Genomic DNA, 22,309 nt, shown 5'->3' with positions numbered 1-22,309 from the left:
CTCCCTGCACAGAATGTTCCTACATCTGCTCCTGTGTTCACCCTTCACAACATCTGGGTAACTGCTACATGCCAGCTGCTCTGGGATTACAGTCTTGAAATGGGCAACTTGCCTTGAAGAGTTCCAGTTGAGTTTAGGGGACAGACGTAAATATTTATACTTCATTAAATAAGTCTAAAATAATCATAAGTGCTGTGAAGAAAATGGGCAGTGAGAAGATAGAGCAGTAGCTCTTAAATTTTTTGCACAAAACCCATAATAAGTGTTTTAATTATCTGGCAAATCTTCATATACTGCATGTATGGTTGAAACAAGCTTCACAGAACAGTCCTTCGTATGGCGTGTGATACATTTCCATTTCTATGACATTTGCAGTTCTATGCCACCAAAAATAAACCACTATACGTGCAGCAACTTAGGTGAAACTCAGGGAAATTATGCCAAGTTAAAAAATCTTTTTCTTTTTTCCAAGTTAAAAAATCTTAAATGGATGCAATGACTTAGTTCCATTGATGTAACATTGGTAAGATGATGTAATAATAGGGAGAATAGTTAATGGTACCAAGGGTTAGGGGTGGAAAGGGGGTGTAGATGTGGCTGTAAAGGGGTACAAAGGGGTATCCTGTGGTAATGGAACCATGATTCATAGAGTTGCATGTGTTCTGAAATTGTGTAGTGCTAGACATACACACGGATGAGCGTAGACATAGTGGGAAACCGGGATACATTCTGGCCTGTAACTGTCAGTCTCCGGGTACTGACAGTATTGGTGTGTAAGATGTTAACACTTGGGGAGGCTGGGAAATCCACACATAGCCCCTCCCTACATCTTTATTTTCAACCTCTTGTGAATCTAACTACTTCAAAATATAAAGTTAAAATTGCTGGCTGTGATGCATGAATTGATGATACAACCTAATGCATGGAACTACATGCATGTTATAAAACACTACTACAAAGCACCTGCAATGGCAGGGAGGTGGAGAAGGCCTCAGCATCTGAACCCAAACCTGGATGAAGAGGCCTTGAACCTTGCAGAGGAAGGGGCACACAGGCCACAAGGAACAATTGAGTGCCATGTGCTGACGGGGGAAGGTGGATGGGGATGGTAGACAGCCTAATGCCTGCTCTGGCTTGTGTTCCACGGAGCCCTCTGGTTGCTGTGCAGAGGAGCTTAAAAGCGGGAAGTGCCCACATGGCTGCTGCAGAACGGGCAAAAGGTGGCAATGGTGTGGACCTCAGACATAGCAGTGAGGCTGCGAAAAGTGGCTGGATTCAGTGTTTGTCTCAGGTAGAGCTAAAGAACCTAGAATCCTTAGGCAGTGTTTTATTCCAGTAAAAACGTTTGGTAAGTTTTTAAACCATAAGTGAACCATACACCAGGAAAACACCTTGGAAGGAGATAAAAAAATCTGAATTTTTCCTCAAGGAAATGTTTCCCTGGTTTATCTACAGTAAGGTAGTGAAAAACCTAAAGCCTTTCAGAGGGAGCAATTCAAGTCATTAGGAGAAATGGCTGTATTTGCTTACTGGACCTTTACTATTCTGGGCTGAATTATGTCGTTCCCCACCCCACCCCCCAAATTCCTGTGTTGAAGCTCTATCCCCTAGAACCTCTGAATGTGACTTAAAGAGGTAGTTAATTTAAAATGAGGTCATCATATGGGGTCCTAATCCAATATGACTGGTACCCTTATTATATGAGACAGGCACAGAGGGATGACCCTGAGGACCCAGGGAGAAGGCAGCTCTCTATAAGCAAAGGAGAGAGTCTTCAGGAGAAACCAGTCCTGCCAACACCTTGGAGTTATGGCCTCCAGAACTGAGAAATTGCTGTTGTTTCAGCCCCTGGGTCTGTGGTACTTTGTTCTGGCAGCCCAACACACTAAAACATTTACTATTCCATACTAATAACACTTGAATAAGAACCAGGTGCCACACCCTCCTAGGGAACACAGCAACATTAAGTAGTGTGTCCCAGGCTTGTTCCAATCTCTTCAGCCTCCCTCCCCAGCTTAAAACCCAAAGCTGGCCCTGCCAAAGATGCGAGGAAGCTCTCATACTCCATTTGCCTAATGAGAAGGCCCTGCCTCTTCTGTCTGCACAGGCAGGTATGCAGACAACACACAGCACACAGGCTGCACATCCTTCACCTCTCCTTGACGTACTCTATGTCTCTTGCTGGTAGTGTCTGCCCCACACAACTGGAATCTTCCTTTTAAATGGGGAGCAGCGGTAGAAGTCTTGGTCATCCTGTCCCCAGTATCAGACAAGGGCAGCATCTCTCAACACCATCAATCCTCAGGTGAACTAATTTTGACTCTAACAAGACAGAGACACTTGATTAAACATATTTATTCACAGCATGCCTGATTCTGTGACAAGCAGGCCTGTGCCCTGGTTATTCTGGCTTGAAAGGGCACTGTGTTCTGCAGACAGGTGCCTGCAGCTCTACCTCTTAAACTCCACCTGTGTGTACACCTTGGTGATGTCATGGTACCTGCCCTCAGGGGGCTGGTAGCTGGAGATTGGTGGTGTGTAATCTGGCCCTTCTCTTTCAAAGGGGAACAAATTGGGGTCCCGCTTGGTAGCCTCTTCATGTAGCTCTGGGGATATGAGTTTCAGCTCCTCCAGAGCTTCCTGCTGGGACTCAAGCATAGATGTGATGGCATCCCTCTCCTTCTCGTGCTCTTGATGCTTGTACAGGGACCACTTCTTGAGAAGCAGAGCTCTCCGCTCACTCTCCTCAAAGGAAAGCTCCACCTTAGGCCGCTGTCTTGGAACACACAAATCCAAAGGTGTCAAGTTAGGGAGAACCGATCTCACTGGCCAGGTAGTCTGGGAGACTGCCTATGACCAAGTGACTCAGGAAAAATGTGGAAGTTAGGGACAAATCAAAGAATGGAATGTTGAAGTGGTAGCAGCTGCAACTGATGCTGGAAGCCAATGTCATTTGCTTTACGTGGACACAAAAATCAGCGATGTTCTAAGAAGACCCGGTAGCACCTCCTCTATCCCAGGCTGAAACTACTTTTGGTGAGAGGTGACTGTGGAAATGTAAAGTGGTGTTATGAAAATGGACACCCAAGCCCAGGGCAGCTGTAAAATACCAAAAAGCACCTGCCATGTCCCACCTGTATGGCAAGGTGCTACTTTATAAGTGATACACACCTTTTGCAAGGCATCAACCTTGTAAAGCCTGTACACAAACACATTCCAACTAGGAGCATCAGTATATTAAAGCTAGAGACTGGGCACCTGGGTGGCTCAGCAGTTGAGCATCTGCCTTTGGCTCAGGTCATGATCCCGGGGTCCTGGGATCGAGTCCCACGTCGGGCTCTCTATGAGGAGCCTGCTTCTCCCTCTGCCTATGTCTCTCTCTCTCAGTGTCTCTCATGAATAAATAAATAAAATCTTAAAAAAAAAAAAGCTAGAGGCTAAAGGGCAGCCTGGGTGGCTCAGCAGTTTAGCGCCGCCTTCAGCCCAGGGTGTGATCCTGAAGACCCAGGATTGAGTCCCATGTCAGGCTTCCTGCATGGAGCCTGCTTCTCCCTCTGCCTGTGTCTCTGCCCCTCTCTCTCTCTCTCTGTGTCTCTCATGAAATAAATAAATAAAATCGTAAAAAAAAAAAAAAAAAAGCTAGAGGCTAAGGGTTTTCTACCACCAAGATGGGGCAGTGGCTGCAGACCCAGGCCCAAGTCTTCAATCACAGCCAAAACTCATCTTGCAAAAAAGCAACAATATGAACTGGCTTATCAAACAGTTATTTCTGAGTTTTTTTTTTTTTTTTTTCCCCATTTCAGCCTTTCAAAAGCACCACCCAGGAATGCTTTTTGCCAACTCCCACAAGACAGAGTCAAGACAGAGACTAGGACCTAGTCAGCCCATGCCCACTCACCTCTTCCTGTCACAGGCATGAAATGCAGACAGAACTGCCTGAAGGTGATGGAACTCTTTGTCCCAAGAACCTCAACCCTAGAGGACCCTTACCTTGTTTTATCCAAGAGCTTCACAGGTGTAATAAAATCTTCAATGGGAATTAGCTCCTGGCTAGCTTTCTCCAGTCGTCTGATCCTTTTTTTCAAACGGTCCTTTACTGCTTGATCTTTTTTAGGATCTACCTTTTTCTTCTTTCGTAGAGGTTCTGCTCTAACGGATAAAGCAAACATTAGACATTTTCCTCTTCAGTCTCACAAACATCCTGAGATGTTCACTGGGTGAAGTGCCGGGAACTCATACTATGGTCTCCTCTGGGAAAAGAACTATGCATGGGTCTAACCTCACACGCTGAGTGTGAAAAGGAGATGGCCTCCAGCCCAGGGTCCTTGTGAGAACTGTGTGAGCACTGTCAACCCAAGAAGAGCCAGAAAACTTCATGGGGCATCAGGATATAAATTAAGAATACGTACTCATCTTGAGCATTGGGTTCAAAGGTGCCTTAGAGTTGCAATGGAAACTGGAAATACCAAGCTGGCAAATTAGAAAATCATTACTCACACTGTAAACAGATTTGTGATTGTAAAAGTGATTTGAGTAAGACTTAGTGTAAGAAAGTGACTGGCATGTCCCTGTGGACTTTTCAGGATTTCTTAACAAATTTCCATGTCCTAAAGCACTAGGATGTCTGAGGTACTCTCAGGAACATATGTTCTATGGTAATAACATACTATTAAAAATGAGTAAATCCTCAGGGGCACCTGGGTGGCTCAGCCGGTTAAGAGTCTGCCTTCTTCTGGGCAGCCCGAGTGGCTCAGCGGCTCAGCACCTGCCTTCGGCGGAGGGCGTGATCCTGGGGTCCTGGAATTGAGTTCTGCATCGGGCTCCCTGCATGGGGCCTGCTTCTCCCTCTGTCTCTGTCTCATTAATAAATAAAATCTTTCAAAGAAAAAAAAAAAAAAGAGTCTGCCTTCTGCTCAGGTCATAATCCTGGAGTCCTGGGATCCAGCCCCACTGCTATAGGTGGGCTCCCTGCTGAACACCAGTTGGCTTCTCCCCCTCTTTCTGCCCCCCCCAACCTGTGCTCTCTTACTCTCTCAAATAAATAAACAAAATCTTAAAAAAAAAAAAAAATCCTCTAGCATCAAGACTCAGCTTTGTCAATCAAGTCCCTAAGAAAGCATCCAGACCTCCCAGGTGGAAAATCTCATCCTTATGCCTCTGCCGACCTCTCCAGGGAATCACAAGTCCACGCTGTGTCCTCTAAATCATACAACAGTCCCTTTAAAACTAATTTTTATTTAAACCATTTTTACGTTTATTTTTTTGTTTTGTTTTCTGACTACAAGCAGCAGCACTCCACATACAGAATGCTGAAAGACAGAAAAGTATCCATCTGAATTTACACAAGAAACTTCCCTGGCGGGATCCCTGGGTGGCGCAGCGGTTTGGCGCCTGCCTTTGCCCAGGGCGCGATCCTGGAGACCCGGGATCGAATCCCATATTGGGCTCCCGGTGCATGGAGCCTGCTTCTCCCTCTGCCTGTGTCTCTGCCTCTCTCTCTTTCTCTCTGTGTTACTATCATAAATAAATAAAAATTAAAAAAAAAAAAAGAAACTTTCCTGGCAATTAATTCTGCAAATCCAACGTGCAGGGGTGTTGTTTGTTCTGTGCACACGCACATGGGTCTCCCGCTGACCCCCGCCCCAGGCCCCCGAAGAGGTCAGGCCCAGGGCCCTTTACCTCATGGGAATGAGCTCCCAGAAGGACAGTAACGCAGCTCGCTGGTGAGTCTCTCTCATCTGTGTCTGCCAAGGGCCCAAAAGCCTGAAGGACACAGGAAGATATAATAAATACCCGATTCTCCTCACTACACAGGAAAAGAGGAAGCAATTATGCTACCCCCCCAAGACCTGGCGCCCTGGTCACCGCTGGATGTGACAAGGTCAACGTGGGAGCCCTCCCAAAACTTCCCGCCCCCTCGAGAGCCCTCGGGCAGGGTCCCTGCTCGCCAGGGCGCAAGCGGACAGCGCCAGCTCCCCTCTTAGATAAAGTGGTCGAGGCGTCCGGCGAGAGCGCAGGCGAGGGGCCTCGCGACCCCGCTGGGGGCCGCACTCACCCGCTCCGCGAGCGCAGAGCACGAGCGGAAGCTCCCAGGGCCGCGACGGCCATGGCCCCTCCGCCGCTCTCCACAGGTCGCTTCCGGGCGCGCGCCCCTTGGCGGTCCGGCCCGCAGCGCCCCGCGCAAAGCTCCGGCCTCGCTGTCTGCCCGCGTTCGCGCGTTCCGGGGGCGGAACCCGCCCCGCCCCCGACGTGGCCCCGCCCCGCACGTCCCGGCGGCGCGCGTCACGCCCCGAGCGCCTCCGACCTCCCGCGGCGCCCTCCCTCCGCTTCCTGCCGGCGGCCGAGAGCAGGACCCCGCCGGCCGTGGTTCCGGCCGGTCGGTGGCGTCCCCGCCAGGGCCAGGGCCAGGGCCCCGCAGTGCAGCCGGAGTGGCCGGGCGGGCGTCCTTCTGGGTCCAGGTGCCCACGTCTGTGAAAACGGCCCCGATCTTCCATAAGCGCGCTCGTCTCGGCCTCCCCCGTGACCCCCACCCCCGGGGCTTGCTCATCCCCCCACGTCTGTCCGAGCCCAGGGCCGCGGTCCCCGCAGGCACAGCGTCCAGCTCCGGCACGTGGCCCGGCCCTCGCGAGACGCCCAATAAACGCGTACCGATGAATGACGGAAGCTAGCTCAGGAGTAGGACTGGGAACCGGCGAGGTGGAGCTGGGGAGAGGCCGTCCGCGCCGTCCCGACCCCGCCTGACCCCGCCGGCCCAGGCCGCCGCTCGAGGCGCCGCTCGCCGGCAGTCCTCCTAGCTCCCCCTTTGGCGGCGGCCGCGCCCGGGACGCGCCCCCAGCGGAGCCGCCCCGCTGTGCCCCGGCCCGTGGAGGAGCCCGGGCGGCCCCGTCCGCGCGGGGAGCGGTTTCCCGCCGGGGCGATTTGGCAGGTGCGCGCCGTGACTTCCGGCGTTGCCCGGGAGCCGCCGGAGGAGGAGCGGCGCAGGGGATGCGGCTGTGGCGGCGGCGGCGGCGGCCGAGCGCAGGGGGCGGCTGTGGCGGCGGCGGGGGGCGCGGGCCGGCGATGGCGCGGCGGCGCTGAGGGCGCGGGGCGGGCGGCGGCCGGAGAGCGGCGCGGGAGGAAGCGGTGGCTCCATGGCCCGGGCGCGCTGAGGGACGCGGCTCTCGCCTCAGCCCGGCGGCGGCGGCGGCCGAACAATGAAGCTCCTGAAGCCGACCTGGGTCAACCACAATGGTGAGTGCGCGCAGGGGTCGCGGGAGGCCGAGCCCGGAGTCGGGTCGGGGTCTGCGGGAAGGTCCGAGCGGCGCGCAGGCCCTGCCCGCCTCGCCCCGACGCGCCCGGTGCCCAAATTGCGGGGGGTCGGCGGAGCGGACTTTGTCCTCCGCCCGGGGCAGCCTGCGGGCACGGGCACGTGCTCCGCCCGGCCTCGGCGAATCCGCCCGCACGCCGGCGCCTGCACCGGGCCCGCGGTCGCCCACCCGTGGTCCGCGGAGGAGCCGCGGCCCGCCTCCGGGGAGCGGCCCTGGGCGCCGGCCAGCGCCTGCCACTCGTCTGCATCCGCCAGGATGTGCTCGGACGGTCCAGGGGCCGAAACCCGGGGCCGGGCCCCACTGTGGCCTCTCAGTGGTGGGGTGAACACCTGAAACCAACCCTGCTGGTGGGGCTGGTACTGCCATGGCCGAGGCCTGAATCCGGTGACGGTGCTCCCATTTGGGGACCTGTGGCTTGGTCCCCGAGGTCCCCCAGCTGAACGAACCACCTTTATGCTGAGCTGAGATGTGAGGGTGTCTTGGGTTGGAGCCCCCGGGCAAGGAGTGATGGAGGAGAGGGGCCTCCCAAAGCACACCCCGGAGAAACAGACTTCCCATCTTGTGGCTGAGGACAAATCAGCCCCCCAGACTGGTAGAGCAGTTCCTCATAGTTGTACTGTGTTGGCACAGCTGCTGCAGGAGGTGGCCCTTGCTCCCCAGGGAGGTGAGGGGGGGGAGAGAGAGAGAGAGAGAGAGAGAGAGAGAGAGAGAGAGAGAGAGAGAGAGAGATCTGAGACCCCCCATCCCCTTGCTGACAGCGCTGAAGCAGCCTGGGGCCAGTAGCCCTGATTCCAGCCTGTCTCTGCTGGCAGGAAAAGGGTCACCCTGATTCTGTCTTGTTCCTCATTTCTACTTTGCAGCTCGACTAGAGGGAGCTAGTATTTTCTTTGAGAGCAAGTGCAGGCCCCCTTTTAAGACATGTGTAGCTTTTTAGTTTTGAACTTAATTCTAGGATGCTTTCTGCTGCTGCAACTGGATTGAACTTCTATGTCGGTTCAGTCACATGTGTTCTCTCCCCTTCTGTCTTGGTTCGTGACATCTCTCTCATTTTTCAGGGTCCAGATGAGGTTACAGTTTCTGTTAACATTCCTCCTGTTTTATTCCACTAGATGTGCCCTGTCCCTGTGGGTGTACTTTCCATAGGCCCCCCCTCCACCACCCACTCCCTCAGGGCAGGGGACTGCCTCATTCCCCTCTGTATTCCCTGCTACATTCAACAATACCTCTGTACAGAGGGTCTATGGTAAATATTGGTTGCAACAGGTAAGCTGAAGTTTCTGTAATTTACACATACACAGGTAGGCTTACTGTGCATGAAAGCAAAAGTGCAACTTTTGCAACTTTAGTTGCATTTTTTCCTGTACCTGACTTCCAAGAGCTTTTCCTGATGTGTAGTGTGTATATCTTTCCCTGGAGAACTGGGCAAATGTTCAGTAATTATAAATTATGGTGCTCGTGAGTCAGAAAAGGAAAAAATTTTGCTCTGTAAGTGAAGGTCTGAAGGAATTTTTATTTTTAAATGCTTGGTCTAGGGGATCCCTGGGTGGCGCAGCGGTTTGGCGCCTGCCTTTGGCCCAGGGCGCGATCCTGGAGACCTGGGATTGAATCCCACATCGGGCTCCCGGTGCATGGAGCCTGCTTCTCCCTCTGCCTGTGTCTCTACCTCTCTGTCTCTCTCTCTCTCTCTCTCTCTCTCTCTGTGACTATCATAAATTAAAAAAAAAAAAATGCTTGGTCTAGATCATTTTTTTTTAAAGATTTACTTATTTATTTGAGAGAGAAGATGAGAGGGTGCGAACAGGGGGGAGACGCAAAGGGAGCCCAAGAGAGAATCCTCAAGCCGACTACCCATTGAGCACAGAGCCAGATGAGGGGCTCAATCACAAGACCCCAAGGTTATGACTGGAGAGGAAATCAAGAGTCAGCCACTCAGGGACACCTGGGTGGCTCAGTGATTGAGTGTCTGACTTCAGCTTCAGGGCGTGAAGCCTGCTTCTCCCTCTGCCTATGTCTCTGCCTCTCTGTGTGTCTCTCATGAATAAACATATAAAATATTTAAAAAAAAAAAAAGCCACTCAACTGACTGACATGCCTAGGAACCCCCTAGATCAATTTTTGTGTGTAGTCTACCTTTCTTCAGTCTCTCTTCTACCTCTTGCCATAATAAGCTCTTCCATAGGACACAAGTGTTATGCTATGTAAGCATAAGTATGTCAAGACGCTTAAGTGATTAGGTACAAATGAGTGAGAGTCTGCGACCGAAGCAGCAGCCAAACATCCCAGCCTGACAGAGTGGGTAGAGCAGTGGGCCTTGGCGTCTTGTTGCTGCAGTCCCTCGGTGGTCCTAGGATGGAACAGGATGGTATCTGCTCTGCTTTCTTCATAGTATAGTTGTGATCTTAGGTTGCAAAGGTAGACACAGAAGTGCTTCCCAGACTATAAAGTGCTTTAGAAATCTAAGAGATAGTAATAAAAGAAACTGAGCCTGGCAGGATAGGATTTAACTTTCCTTTCTTTTAAAATTTCCTAAAATCAGCCTCTGTCTCTTTAAGTGTTCAAAAGGACTGCCAGGGTAAATTACCAGTATCTTGAAGGACATGTTGATGATCTGGGTCACTCCTGAGCAGTCTCTTGAAGACTGGTAAATAGTTGGAGCTGCTGGGAGCAGGGGCTGCTTAGCCAGAAACCAGAGTTGTGGGTAGTGGCCAGTGAAGTCACGCTTATTTTGGATTAACAAACCCCTAAGACCATGGTGCTGTGGAGAGTGCATCATAGCACTTTTTGGCTTCTTGACTCTGCGTTCATGTCTCCTGACTCTTTATGTGGCTGAACATACTTTTTCTGGTGTCTGGGACTCCCAAGAAGGAAGGAGCTGAGAGCCCAGCATTTTCCCTGTTCTGTCAGAATCCATTCAGCCGCAGTGGAGAGGCCAGCTAGAATAGAGCAGGCAAAGAAAAAATTACCTGTTGGGGTGTGAGCATACTGTCAGTCTCCATTTTCCTGACCAATAATAGTGGCAAGAACTTTCCTGTAAGGTAGGGTTTCTCAGCCTCAGCACTGTTGACATTTTGGACCATATAATTGTTGTGAGGACCATCCCATGTGTCTGTCATAGGATGTTTTAGCATCCCTGGCTTCAACCCGTCGAGATACCAGTGCCACCACCCCCACACACACCCAGTTGTGACAATCAAAATGTCTCCAGATGTTGCCAATATCCCCTGGTAGCCAGAATCAGCCCCAGTTGAGAATCACTGCTCTAAGGTGATCGGTAAGGTAATAAATCTTCAAGTTGTTACATCACAGCAGAATGAGCCTTGAACATGGAATCAGACTGGATTCAAGATGCCATCATTTATTGGCTGTAAATTCTTAGGCTTGTGACTTCACTTCTAGGCCTTGGTAAAGTTGAGGAAATATAAGATTTGTTCCTGTGCTTTCATTCTGTAGCCAAATATAAAAGACAGTCTTAAATTACACAGTGGGGATCTGGGTGGCTCAGCAGTTTAGCACCTGCCTTCGGCCCAGGGCGTGACTGCGGGGGTCCTGAGATCGAGTCCCACATCGGGTTCCCTGCATGGAGCCTGCTTCTCTCTCTGCCTGTGTCTCTGCCTCTCTCTCTGTGTCTCTCATGAATAAATAAAGTCTTTAAAAAAAATTAAGATACACAATAAGAGGTAATGATATTTATCACTTATATGGAAGTTATGTGTGCTAGCCACTGTTAACACATATGCCTGTTTTATTCTGTGTTCTTGGATATAGTATTCCTTATATACTTATTTTTATTTTAGGCTTGGCCAAAATAAAGTGCATTTCTAAGTTAAGTCAGAAAGTGAATGAATTTTGGTTGTAGAAAAAATTAATTTAGAAAATTTCAATGAAGTCAGCCTGGGTGGCTCAGCGGTTTAGTGCCGCCTTCAGCCCAAAGGCATGATCCTGGAGACTTGGATTAAGTCCCACATCAGGCTCCCTGAATGGAGCCTGCTTCTCCCTCTGCCTATGTCTCTACCTCTCTCTGTCTCTCTCTGTGTCTCTCATGAATAAATAAGATCTTTTAAAAAATTTTTTTTCATTTAGATTCATGGTTCTTCCCATCCCTGGGCCTTTTCTCCTAAGAGTTTCTGGAATTTTTCACTCCTGGTCAGACAGTGTCTGTGCTCAGCTTATCAGGGAAGCCCATTCTAACCAGAAGGACCAAACTGAAAGAACTCTTGTCCTCCCTTGGCCTCTGGCTCACACTTTGATGGCATTGTTGTAAAAAAGCATTTGGCAAATTTTCAACACTGGGATAATTTGTCAGTTAATCACATTGCTTTATGGTGTGTGTTTTTCCTCCTGCCCTGTAATTGGATTATTTTCCCCCCTACTCTGTGTCTTTCTAGAAAGGATTTCAAGACATCTTTCTGAGACACATACTGATGAAAATAAATAAGCTTGAAGGGGCAATGCAGGCAGTGTGGTACAATAATGAAGTCAGCAGTGGGTGTGGAAAGGGCCTGCACAGCTGCTAGAGGAGTACTGCAGACCTATCTCTGAGAACAGGCTGGGGGGGATCCTAATGGTGATATTTTATGATTGCAGTGGTCATTAAGATAAGCTTTGCAGTTTGTCTACATCAGGGGTTCTTAAACAGGCCAATATCTGGAAAAATGTTTTATTTTCACAACTGAAGGGGTGTGCTACTGGCAGATAGAGGGCAGGTCTGCTGCTAAACACTACAGCATATAGGACATTCCCCCACAATAAAGCTGGCCTAAAATGTCAGTGGTGCCGAGGTTGAGAAATCCTGCTTTAGACAAGAACATTTATCATTGTTTGCCTTTATCATTGTTTGCCTTTTCGTGTATTCGTCTCATGGTTCCAGATAGATTATAAGCTTCTTGAGGACAAGAATTTTGCTTTTTATTTTGGAGTCAGGTAGTCTTGAGTCTATCTGTGCCCTGCTCCCTCACCAAATATGTGTTACAGAAGGTTCTTTTTATCTCATTTCCTGATTTGTTAAATGAAGCCAATAATACCAGCCTCATCTGCTACCTGTGAAGGCTCAGAAAATCTGAGCTCTCTCATGCTCTCTCTCTCACTGAGTCATGCCTGAAGACAGTAGATTGATTTTTTTTGAAGATTTATTTATTTATTCATGATACAGAGAGAGAGAGAGAGAGAGAGAGAGGCAGAGACACAGGCAGAGGAAGAAGCAGGCTCCATGCCGGGAACCTGACACGGGACTCGATCCCGGCTCTCCAGGATCACACCCCGAGTTGAAGACGGTGCCAAACCCCTGGGCCACCGGGACTGCCCTTTTTTTTTTTTTTTCTTAAATGACCAAAATTCCTCATGAAGATTCAGAAGAAAATGGGTGGCATTTTACCCTAGATAACACACATGTGGATCTTCTGCTTATTAATGAACAAAACTTTGAACCCTTCTGGAGAGAAGGCCTGTGGTGATCAGAGGTAAATAAGGCTTGTATGGAAGGCTGTGTTGTAGGTGGGAGAGAAGGACAGATAGACCACATTCTAGAATACAGGGCAGGTAGAAACCAGAGTTACACAAAAGTGAGCCATGATAGCTCTAGGGACAAGGGCCTGGTTTGTCAGTGTACCTAGGGCTGAGCCTTGATGGGAGGTGGTTTGTGGTGGTAGGAAAGGCACTGCTGCTGTGGAAGTGTCAGAAGCAGAGGCCCGGGGAGGGTTGAGAGCATTTTAGGGAAAAGAATAGATGAAACAAACAGCAAGAGGTTTAGAACACCTCTGGCAAAAAGAAAATCCATTTAGGTCAAAACTCATTGCTTTTGAAAGCAATACCTGCTTTGATGCATTAACCAACCTAGGACAGACCAAGTCATAGGGAAGTTGCCCTGTAATGAGGGACAGCCAGAAGAGGCAGTGAGCTTCATTTGAGGGCCAGGAATAGACCTTCATAGGAACTGACTCCAGGTCTGCTGCATTGTCCCATCAGAAGGTCCTGCACAGAGAGACACTCAGTGAATTCACCATTCAATGAATAATGAGTACAGATTGTATGCCAGGGCTAAGTGCTGGAAATGTAGCAGTGAACCAAGCAGCATAGCAGGATCTTTTGGGGAACAGCATGTGATGATGCATGCATTCTAGACAGACTGGGAGGGCTATTTGCTGGAGGCATCTTGTCTAAGTGGACAGGCTGATGAAGAAGGGGAGCTCACTAGAGAGAGCAACAGCAGACATCATAAACAAGACCAGTTGCAGAGAGCATTAGATGCGTTAGGTGTGGGGAGAGACAGATAAGGAGTGCTGTGGTAGGGGTGGAGGGTGAGAGAATTTTAAGTAGGGAAAGCCTGAGTGTGAAGGTAACTTGAGCAGACTTCACAGGAAGCAGACTCTGAGAGAGGCTTGTGTACAGGAAAACTATTGAAGAGTGCTGGAATCAGGACTGGACAGGAAGAAGTTGAGCTGTAGTGCAAAAGTGCAACACAAGCTGCAGCCCGACCCTTTTGGAGGCTCTGCAGCTAGTCCTTGTGAGTGTCCTGAATTGGGTGAAGGGCCAGGGCTTTCTATAGCCACATCCACAGTCATTGGGCCCAGGCTGTCCTAGGGAGGAGACCTGACCTTGCTCAAAGCAGTTCTTCCATTAGGGTGGGTCCCCTATGGAGAAGACCTCCCCTGGGAGTTTTCATAGGCTGCCAACACTCCTGCAGCTGGGGGCAGGTGCTTCATTCCTGGAGGGAAGGGCCCTAGCCTAGTACCACAGCATCCATGCCAGGCCTCGTGGAGGTGAGGAAGGAAGCTATCTGAAGGAGGAGGATTCCCGCCAGAGAGAACACGCAGAACGTGCCTGGTGGGTTTGAGGAATAGCATGGATGTCTCTGATTTGGAGTGAGAGTGGAGCAGCAAATGGGCAAGAGCACTAAGAGTTGAGGCTGGAGAGAGCTGGGGATTAACTGGGACCTGGTGTCTGTTAGACTTCAGTTCCCAGTGCCATGTGAGCAGAGGAATAATGTGGCCTGACTTGACTATTACAGATCCTTCTGACTTCTGCACTGGGACTAAAATGGGTGTGGGAGCAAAAAGAGAGCCGGGAAACCCATTTAAGAGGCAGTTGCAACTAGGGGTGGTGGAAGGGGAGGAGGGCGGGGGGTGGGGGTGAATGGGTGACCGGCACTGAGGGGGGCACTTGACGGGATGAGCACTGGGTGTTATTCTGTATGTTGGTAAATTGAACACCAATAAAAAATAAATTTATTAAAAAAAAGAAATAAAAATGTTTTTATTCAGCCAAAAAAAAAAGAGGCAGTTGCAATGATCCAGGCAAGAGATGACTGTGGTTTGGACCAGGGTGATGGAGGTAACTGTGCTGATGAGAAATGGCTGGATTCTGTATTAGTGTATGTATATTATTTTTGCATATTTTATATATTTTTAATTATATAAAATTAGGTACACAAATTATATAAATATGTAAGTATAGTTCACATAGTGAAATGTATAGACAGTTTGTATACGATTTGATGAATTTTGGCAAACAAATACACTCTCTAACTCATTCCCAACTCAAGATATGGAATGTTTGCACCTCTAGAAAGTTATAAACATACTGTGAAGGTAGAGTCACCAGGGTAAAATGTGGGATGTGAAATGGGGTGGCTCCTGGGCAAAGGGCAGCATTGTCGTCCAGTGAGATCAGTAAGAGAATAGAGCAGATGGAAAGGAAGAGCCGGGATTCAATTAGACAAGGTAAGCCAAATGATGCCACTACGTGGGGCCTCCCTCTCCCAGTGTCCTGTTTGATAAATGGCTTCTTCATCTTCACCCTTTTGAAAACACTGGAGCTCTATTCTAGAGATATTGTTAAGGAATAGGACAAACACCTACATTTTTGGCTAGAGACAATTGTCATATAATTATACTAGGATATGTCTTATGGTGTATGAGTGGATCTGGATAATGAAGCATTTTGTGATCGGGCACTTAGAATTCTTATTATCACAGTAATAACTTGTTCAATTTAGGAAAAACTAGAAAATGCTAAAACTTTTTATATGGTCCTTGAGACCATTTGGAAAGAAATAACTGAGTAACTTGGTGCTTTTAAAAAAACACATTTTATTTAGTGTACATACCACTATGTAAAAGTATCTAGATTCTTTAAGATCTTAGCCAAATCCCTGATACCATGACAAATTCAGTGTTTTATTGTATACCCCCCCTTCAGATCTTGCATTGCAGGTATAACTGGAATAGCTAAAATGTTGCTGTGCATTTTCTACTTAAAAAATCCTGCAGGTTTATTTTTTTCCTTTTTTTTTAAATTGAGGTATAATTAACATATAGCATTAATGTTAACATAATGATCCTGTATTTGTGTATCACAAAATGATCACCACAGTAAGTATAGTTAACATCCATCACCATACATAGATACAGAATTTTTTTCTTGAGATGAAAACTTTTTTTTTTTTTTTAAGATTTATTTATTTATTCATGAGAGACACAGATTGAGAGGAAAGGCAGAGACATAGGCAGAGGGAGAAGCAGGCTCCTCGCAGGGAGCCCGATGCGGGACTCGATCCTGGATCCGGGGATCACGACCTGAGCCAAAGGCAGGCGCCCAACCACAGAGCCCACAGGAGTCCTGAGATGAAAACTTTGAAGATTTACTTTCCTCAACTTTCAAGTGTGGGATACAGTATTATTAGCCGTAGTGTTACTTTCTTAATTGTAAACCAGTTAATAGATTTCCAGCCCCCATAGAAATGTTTTAATTGCTCTTACTTTTTTTTTAAACATTTATTTATTTATTCATGAGAGACACAGAGAGAGAGAGAGGCAGAGAGACACAGGCAGAGGTAGAAGCAGGCTCCATGCAGGGATCCCGATGCGGGATTCAGTCCTGGATCCTGGGATCACGCCGAGCCGAAGGCAGACGCCCAACCGCTGAGTCACCCAGGTGTCCCTGCTCTTAATTTTCTAATGGAAACTGTATAGAAGAGATGATTATGTTTAGAGAAATCTATTTTGCAGGTAACTTTTAAGGAATATCTCTGTTCTGCAAAAGTAAAGGAGAAAAAAGTATGAAGAAACAGGTAGTGACTGTTAGCAAAACTTCCTTGATTATGCATTGGCAAATGTTGCAGGAGAAGTGATTAAGGTTTATAAATGGTATGTCTGTAACTTTCTTTTACTTCACTTTGTGGCAAAACACACAGACACACTAAAACAGTTGCATGATTGCTACACACACACATACACACACACACACACACACACACACACAAACGGTTGCATGATTGCTACAGCTTCCTTCCTGTGCTATGTTTTGAATCTTTCAGCCACCTGATACCTATGAGATGTCATCGTGGTAGTGCTTACTTGAGGAGACTGGAGAAGTTTTGTGGTTGAAAGCAATAGAGATAACAGCAACAGATGGCTTTGTGAACCAGCCAAGGAAGGCCATGCCTCCCATTTGCAGGTGCTTAGTGACATCTGAGTCCTCAGTTCAGGAGATGAAGACCCTGCCTTTCAAAGATTGGGATGCTAGCGACCCTGAAGGTGTTTTTGAATTTGGGGCCTCTGGTGCAGACTTTCTCCAGCAATTAACAAGTACTTAGCAAGTACATAGTGTGTGCCTAGCCACAGCTCTAGGTACCATGGTGACTCTGTGACTAAAACAGACAAAAATTACTGAGCTCCCAGAGTTTACATTCTGGTGGTTGGGGTGGACAAACATGAAGTAAAGGAAATTATACAATATGTAAGAAATTGCTAAGAAAAAAAGTAGATGAGAATTGGGATTGGTTGTGCCAAGTTGAGGAAGTAGTACTTTCAGGTAGAGTGCTTAGGGCAGATCTCAGTGAGAGGGTGGCATTTGAGCAAAGACTAAAAAATGATGAGAAAAGAATGTGTGTGTCTAGGAAGGAAGCAGTGCAGGGCACTCTGTGGAAGCACTCCTGCGCAGTCTAGGAACAGAGGGGAGGCCAGGGCATGAGGCCAATGATTGGGGGCGGAGTCAGAAGATGAGGCCAGAAAAGTCATGGGGGGGTGGCGTGTTGTGCTGGGCCTGTTGGTTTCCCCTGTCCCAGGCATGGTCTTTGCTGATGGGAAGATGATGGGTAGAGCAGGTTTGGGTGGAAGATTGGGAGTTCCGTTGTGGAGAAGTTAAAGATGAAATGTCTGTAGACAGCTGGATAGAGGAACGAGCTGCACATTAGAGTGTTTAGGTGCACACGTCTCTCGAGAGATGGCTGGTTGTAGATGTAAATATACATTATTACCTGCATTAGGAGTCTGTTTTGCTGACAGCCACTGATGTTTTGATATTTACCTTTATTTTATATTACTACACACAGACATATATACTTGTGTGTGTGTGTATGTGTGTATATATATATATATATATATTAGATTTTATTTATTTATTCATGAGAGACACAGAGAGAGAGAGAGGCAGAGACACAGGCAGAGGGAGAAGCAGGCTCCATGCAGGGAGCCTGACATGGGACTGGATCCCGGGTCTCCAGGATCACTCCCTGGGCCGAAGGCAGCACTAAACTGCTGAGCCACCTGGGCTGCCCCACACAGGCATATTTAAAAACAGACCATAGATATGTGTGTACTTATTATTGAGATAGTTGTAGATGACCACACAGTGGAATGAAACAATACTAAGAGATTCTTTGTACTCTTTTCTCAGTTTCTCCCACTGGTAACATTTTTAAAACAGTGTAATATCACATTGACATTGATATTGACACAATCCATCTGTCTTACTCAGACTTCTCCACTTGTATTTGTACTCATTTGTGTTTGGGTAGGAGTTTAGTTCTTTTTTTTTTTTTTTTTTTTTTTTTTTTTTAGTAATTTTATTTGTTTATTTGAGAGAGAGAGAGAGAGAGAGAGCCGAGGAGGAGCAGAGGCAGAGGGACAAGCCTACTTTGTGCTGAGCATGGAGCCCGACACAGGGCTCAATCCTGGGACCTGAGATCAGAACCTAAGCTGAAATCAAGAGTCAGTGGCTTTATTGACTGAAGAGGCACCCAGGCACCCCTGGTTGTTTAGTTCTCTATAGTGTTTCACCTGTGTAGGTTCATGTATCCACCACTATAGTCAAGGCATTGAGGAGTTGTAATGAATACCTTTTATAACCCTCTCATGCCCCATACCTTACAGATAGGTAGGTAGGTGTGTGGATAGAGTTATACAGGTATATAGATAGATTGGTTTGGTTTGGTTTGGGTTAGCATTTTTTTCAAGTTGTGGCAAAATATACTTAACAAAATTTATCATCTTAACCACCTTTCAGGTGTATAATTCAGTAGTGTTTTGTATGTTCACACTGTTGTAAAACCAATCTCCAGAACTTCTTCATCTTGCAAACTGAAACTTCCCATTCTCCCTACTTCCAGGCCCTGGCAACCACCACTCTACTTTCTGTCTATAAATTTGACTACTCTAGAGACCTCATATAAATTACATCATGTATTATTTGTGACTAGCTTATGTTAATTATAACGTTTTCAGGATTCATCCATGTTGTAGACTGCATCAGAATCCTTTTCCTCTGTAAGGCTAAATGATACTCTGTTATATGTATACACCACAGTTTGCTTATCCATGCATCTGTCAATGAATTCTTATATTGCTTCTACTTCATGGCTATTGTGACTAATGCTGCTGTGAACCTGGGGGTACAATATCTCTTCCAGATCCTGCTTTCAGTTCTTTTGGATATATATCCAGAGGTGGAATTGCTGGATCATGAGTAATTCTATTTTTAATTTTTTAAGGAATGTCCATACTGCCTTGATAGTGGCTATACCATTTTACATTCCTACCAGCAATGCACAGGATTCCAATTTCTCCACATCCCTACTAGCACCTGTTATTCTTTCCTTCTCTCTTTTTCAATAGTAGTTCACCTAATAGATGTGAGGTAATAATCTCATTCTGGTTTTGATTTGCATTTTTGTGGTAGCTAATGATGTTGAGCATCTTTTTTATGTTTGTTGGCCATCTGTCTGTCTTCTTTGGAAAAATGTCTGTTCAAGTCCTTTACCCATTTTTGAATGTTTTTTTCTGCTTTCTGTCATTGAGTTTTAGGAGTTCTCTGTATTTCTAGACATTAATCCCTCATCAAATATGTGGTTTACAAATATTTTCTCCTGGGGCAGCTGGGGTGGCTCAGCAGTTTAGTGTTGCCTTTAGCCCAGAGCGTGATCCTGGAGACCTGGGATGGAGCCCCACATCAGGCTCCCTGTATGGAGCCTGCTTCTCCCTCTGCCTGTGTCTCTGCCTCTCTCTCTGTTTCTCATGAATAAATAAATAAAATCTTAAAAAAAATAAAAAAAAAACAAATATTTTCTCCTGTTTTGTGGGTTGCTTTTTTATTCTGTTGATAGTGCCCTTTGGTGGGCAAAAGTTTTTAATTTTCAAGAAGTCCAATTTGTCTTTTCTTTTTTCTTTAAATGCCTGTGTCTTTGGTGTTATATCTAAGAATCATTGCCAAATCCAGTGGTGTTGAACTTTCTTTCATGTTTTTTTTTTTTTTTTGAGTTTTATAATGTTGGGTTTTACATTTGGATCATTGATCCATTTTGAGTTAAATTCTGTATATGTATAAGGATCTAGCTTCATTCTTTTGCATGTGAGTGTTCATTTTTCCTGGCATCATTTGTTAACAAAACTGTCCTTTTCTCATGGACTGGTCCCTTGTTGAAAATCACTTGACCACATATGCAAGGGTTTATTTCTATGCTCTCTATTCTGCTATGCTGGTATATAGGTCTTTTTTCATGCCAATAAAACACTGTATTGATTACTGTAGCTTTGTAGTCACTTTTGAGACCAGGAAGTGTAAGACTCCAACTTTGTTCTTTTCCAAGATTCTTTTGTCTATCCGGGGTCCCATGAGACTCCATAAGAATAATAGGATTGTTTTTTTCTATTTCTGCAAAAAATGTCATTGCTTTTTTGTTTTGTTTTGTTTTGTTTTTAAGTGAACTCTATTCCCCAACAAGCAGCCGGAACTCACAACCCTGAGATCAAGATTCGCACACTTGGTACTGACTGAGCCAGCCAATGCCTCTATCATTGCAGTTTTGATAGGCATTGCATTAAATCTGTAGAACTTTGGGTATTGTTGACCTCTTAACAGTATTAAGTCTTTCAGTTTGTGAACACAGGATATTTTTCCATTTATTTGTGTCTTTAATTCTTTCTGTCCTGTTTTCTAGTCTTCAGTGTTCAAGTCTTTGGCCCTCTTGGTTAAGTTTATTATTTCTAAAAATTTTTTTATTCTATTTGAAATGGAATTGTTTTCTTAGTTTCTTCTTAGGATTTTTCACTGTTGATGTATAGAAATGAAACTAATGTTTGTTGATTTTATGTCATTCAACTTTATTAAATTTTTTTATTCTGTGGAATCTTCAAGGTTTTCTACATACAAGATCATGTCTTTTGCACCCACCTTATATTTTAATGCTGTTCTGTAACTTTTTTTGCTTAATTAATGTTTCAAACATTTCCCCATGTTTCATTTTTAGTTACAAATTTGCCAAAATTTGTTAAAACCAGGTATTAATTGGCTGTACAGAAGTGTTTCTAGGAACAATGTGCAGTAGGCAAAGGGCCTCAACTTCCCCCAAGCTTCCATTCCAGCAAGACGTGCTCACAGGTGTTGCAGTTGGATCTGTCTGGTGAGCTGTCAGATTGTAAAGGCCCAAAGACAGGAGTCCAAACCACAGATCTGAAGGCCACCAAGAGGGCCAGCTATTCTTAAGTTCTACATTTTGGCCTCCTTCCTTGGGTCTTTTCCCCTCATGTGAAGGAGGAGGATTCTCTCTGGCCACACATGTCAGAATTCAGCTTCTGTACCTTACACGCTATTCCTGCCAGAGGAGAGCACTCATGCTGCAGTCGTCAGATTGGCAGCTCCCAGACAGGGAACAGTGGCTGTCATAGCTCTGTGGAGAGAGTGACAGCAGGGTACTATCTGTTGTCTGAGGAGGGGTGCAAGGTGTCCAGGAAGGGTGACGTGGAAGCAGAGCCCCAAGGAGAACGGGCTTTGGTGGGTGTACAGGGAGAACATGCTGGCCACTGTCATTCAGAGGATGTGAGATTGCCTGGCAGCTCTAGGGCCCAGGTACTGGATTAATTTCTCTTTTGTCTCTGTTTTTGTACAAAGAAAGATGGAATGCAGGAAGTAGTTGGGAATTCATCTTTATAAATTTTTTTTTTTTTTTTTTTTTTTTTTTTTATGATAGGCACACAGTGAGAGAGAGAGAGGCAGAGACACAGGCAGAGGGAGAAGCAGGCTCCATGCACCGGGAGCCTGATGTGGGATTCGATCCCGGGTCTCCAGGATCGCGCCCTGGGCCAAAGGCAGGCGCCAAACCGCTGCGCCACCCAGGGATCCCAGGAATTCATCTTTAATATTGTGCTGTTCCACAGGAAAAGTTTTGTAACTAGTCAAGCCATAGATCCTTTCCCTCAGCTCTACCTCAAAGAGCCCTTTAAAAAAAAGGGGGGGGATCCCTGGGTGGCGCAGCGGTTTAACGCCTGCTTTAAGTGGGGTCTTGCTGGCCCCTACCCATCTCCTGAGCCTCTTCACTCCCTGTACTCTGGCTTGTCAGGAGTATTCTGTATTCCATACCATGTCCCCTCTGCCTGAAATTCCCTTCGCTACCCTTCTGGCTGACTCCTCCTCAGCCTTTGGGACTCACTTCAGTTGTGGTTTCTGTAGGAAGCCCAAGCTGTTTTAGGTAGCTTTCCACCTGTGCAGACACCTGCCACTGAGAGCTTCCTGAGGGTAGGGTTGAACCTTTCGTAGCTTTAGTCCCATAGCAGGCCTCATAGACAACCACCAAGGTGGATGGATGAGAAAACATCCCATTGATGCTGTGAATGGGTATGGTGGGGAAGACTTGGGGCTGTGGTGGGTACCTGTGCAACGGAGCCCCTCTGCTCAGCTCGGATTGACTATGTGTGCTCTTGGGGAGTCAGGTTTGTCTTTGACTTGCACATGAG

General features: G+C 46.8%; 2 protein-coding genes across 4 annotated transcripts in view; one reads left to right on the top strand and one right to left on the bottom strand.

The window, feature by feature from the left end:
* Positions 1–2,335: 2,335 nt before the first annotated feature.
* MRPL40 (mitochondrial ribosomal protein L40) lies at positions 2,336–6,784 on the bottom strand. Of its 2 annotated transcripts, none has more exons than XM_077874691.1 (4): positions 6,649–6,784; positions 5,680–5,763; positions 3,991–4,149; positions 2,336–2,776 (listed from the first exon to the last, which is right to left on the bottom strand). In XM_077874691.1, exons 2-4 carry the CDS (start codon positions 5,736–5,738, stop codon positions 2,452–2,454), a joined length of 543 nt encoding a protein of 180 aa, XP_077730817.1. In that variant the 5' UTR covers positions 5,739–5,763; positions 6,649–6,784; the 3' UTR covers positions 2,336–2,451. The 2 variants fall into 2 exon arrangements, with proteins under 2 accessions (XP_077730817.1, XP_077730816.1); XM_077874690.1 differs by lacking the exon at positions 6,649–6,784 and adding an exon at positions 6,056–6,221.
* A 290-nt stretch (positions 6,785–7,074) lies between these two features.
* The window catches only part of HIRA (histone cell cycle regulator), an 88,159-nt gene continuing 72,924 nt past the window's right edge, over positions 7,075–22,309 (top strand). For both annotated transcript variants that reach the window (XM_077874682.1, XM_077874685.1), the window contains exon 1: positions 7,075–7,230. In XM_077874682.1, the coding sequence (XP_077730808.1) occupies positions 7,194–7,230 (37 nt within the window). In that variant the 5' untranslated portion in view covers positions 7,075–7,193. The remainder of the gene's footprint in view (positions 7,231–22,309) is intronic.

This window comes from Canis aureus, chromosome 27 (assembly GCF_053574225.1).
Source record: "Canis aureus isolate CA01 chromosome 27, VMU_Caureus_v.1.0, whole genome shotgun sequence".
NCBI classification, from domain to species: domain Eukaryota; kingdom Metazoa; phylum Chordata; class Mammalia; order Carnivora; family Canidae; genus Canis; species Canis aureus.
Note: the sequence above shows the minus strand (reverse complement) of the source record. Positions and strands in the feature narration are given on the sequence as shown.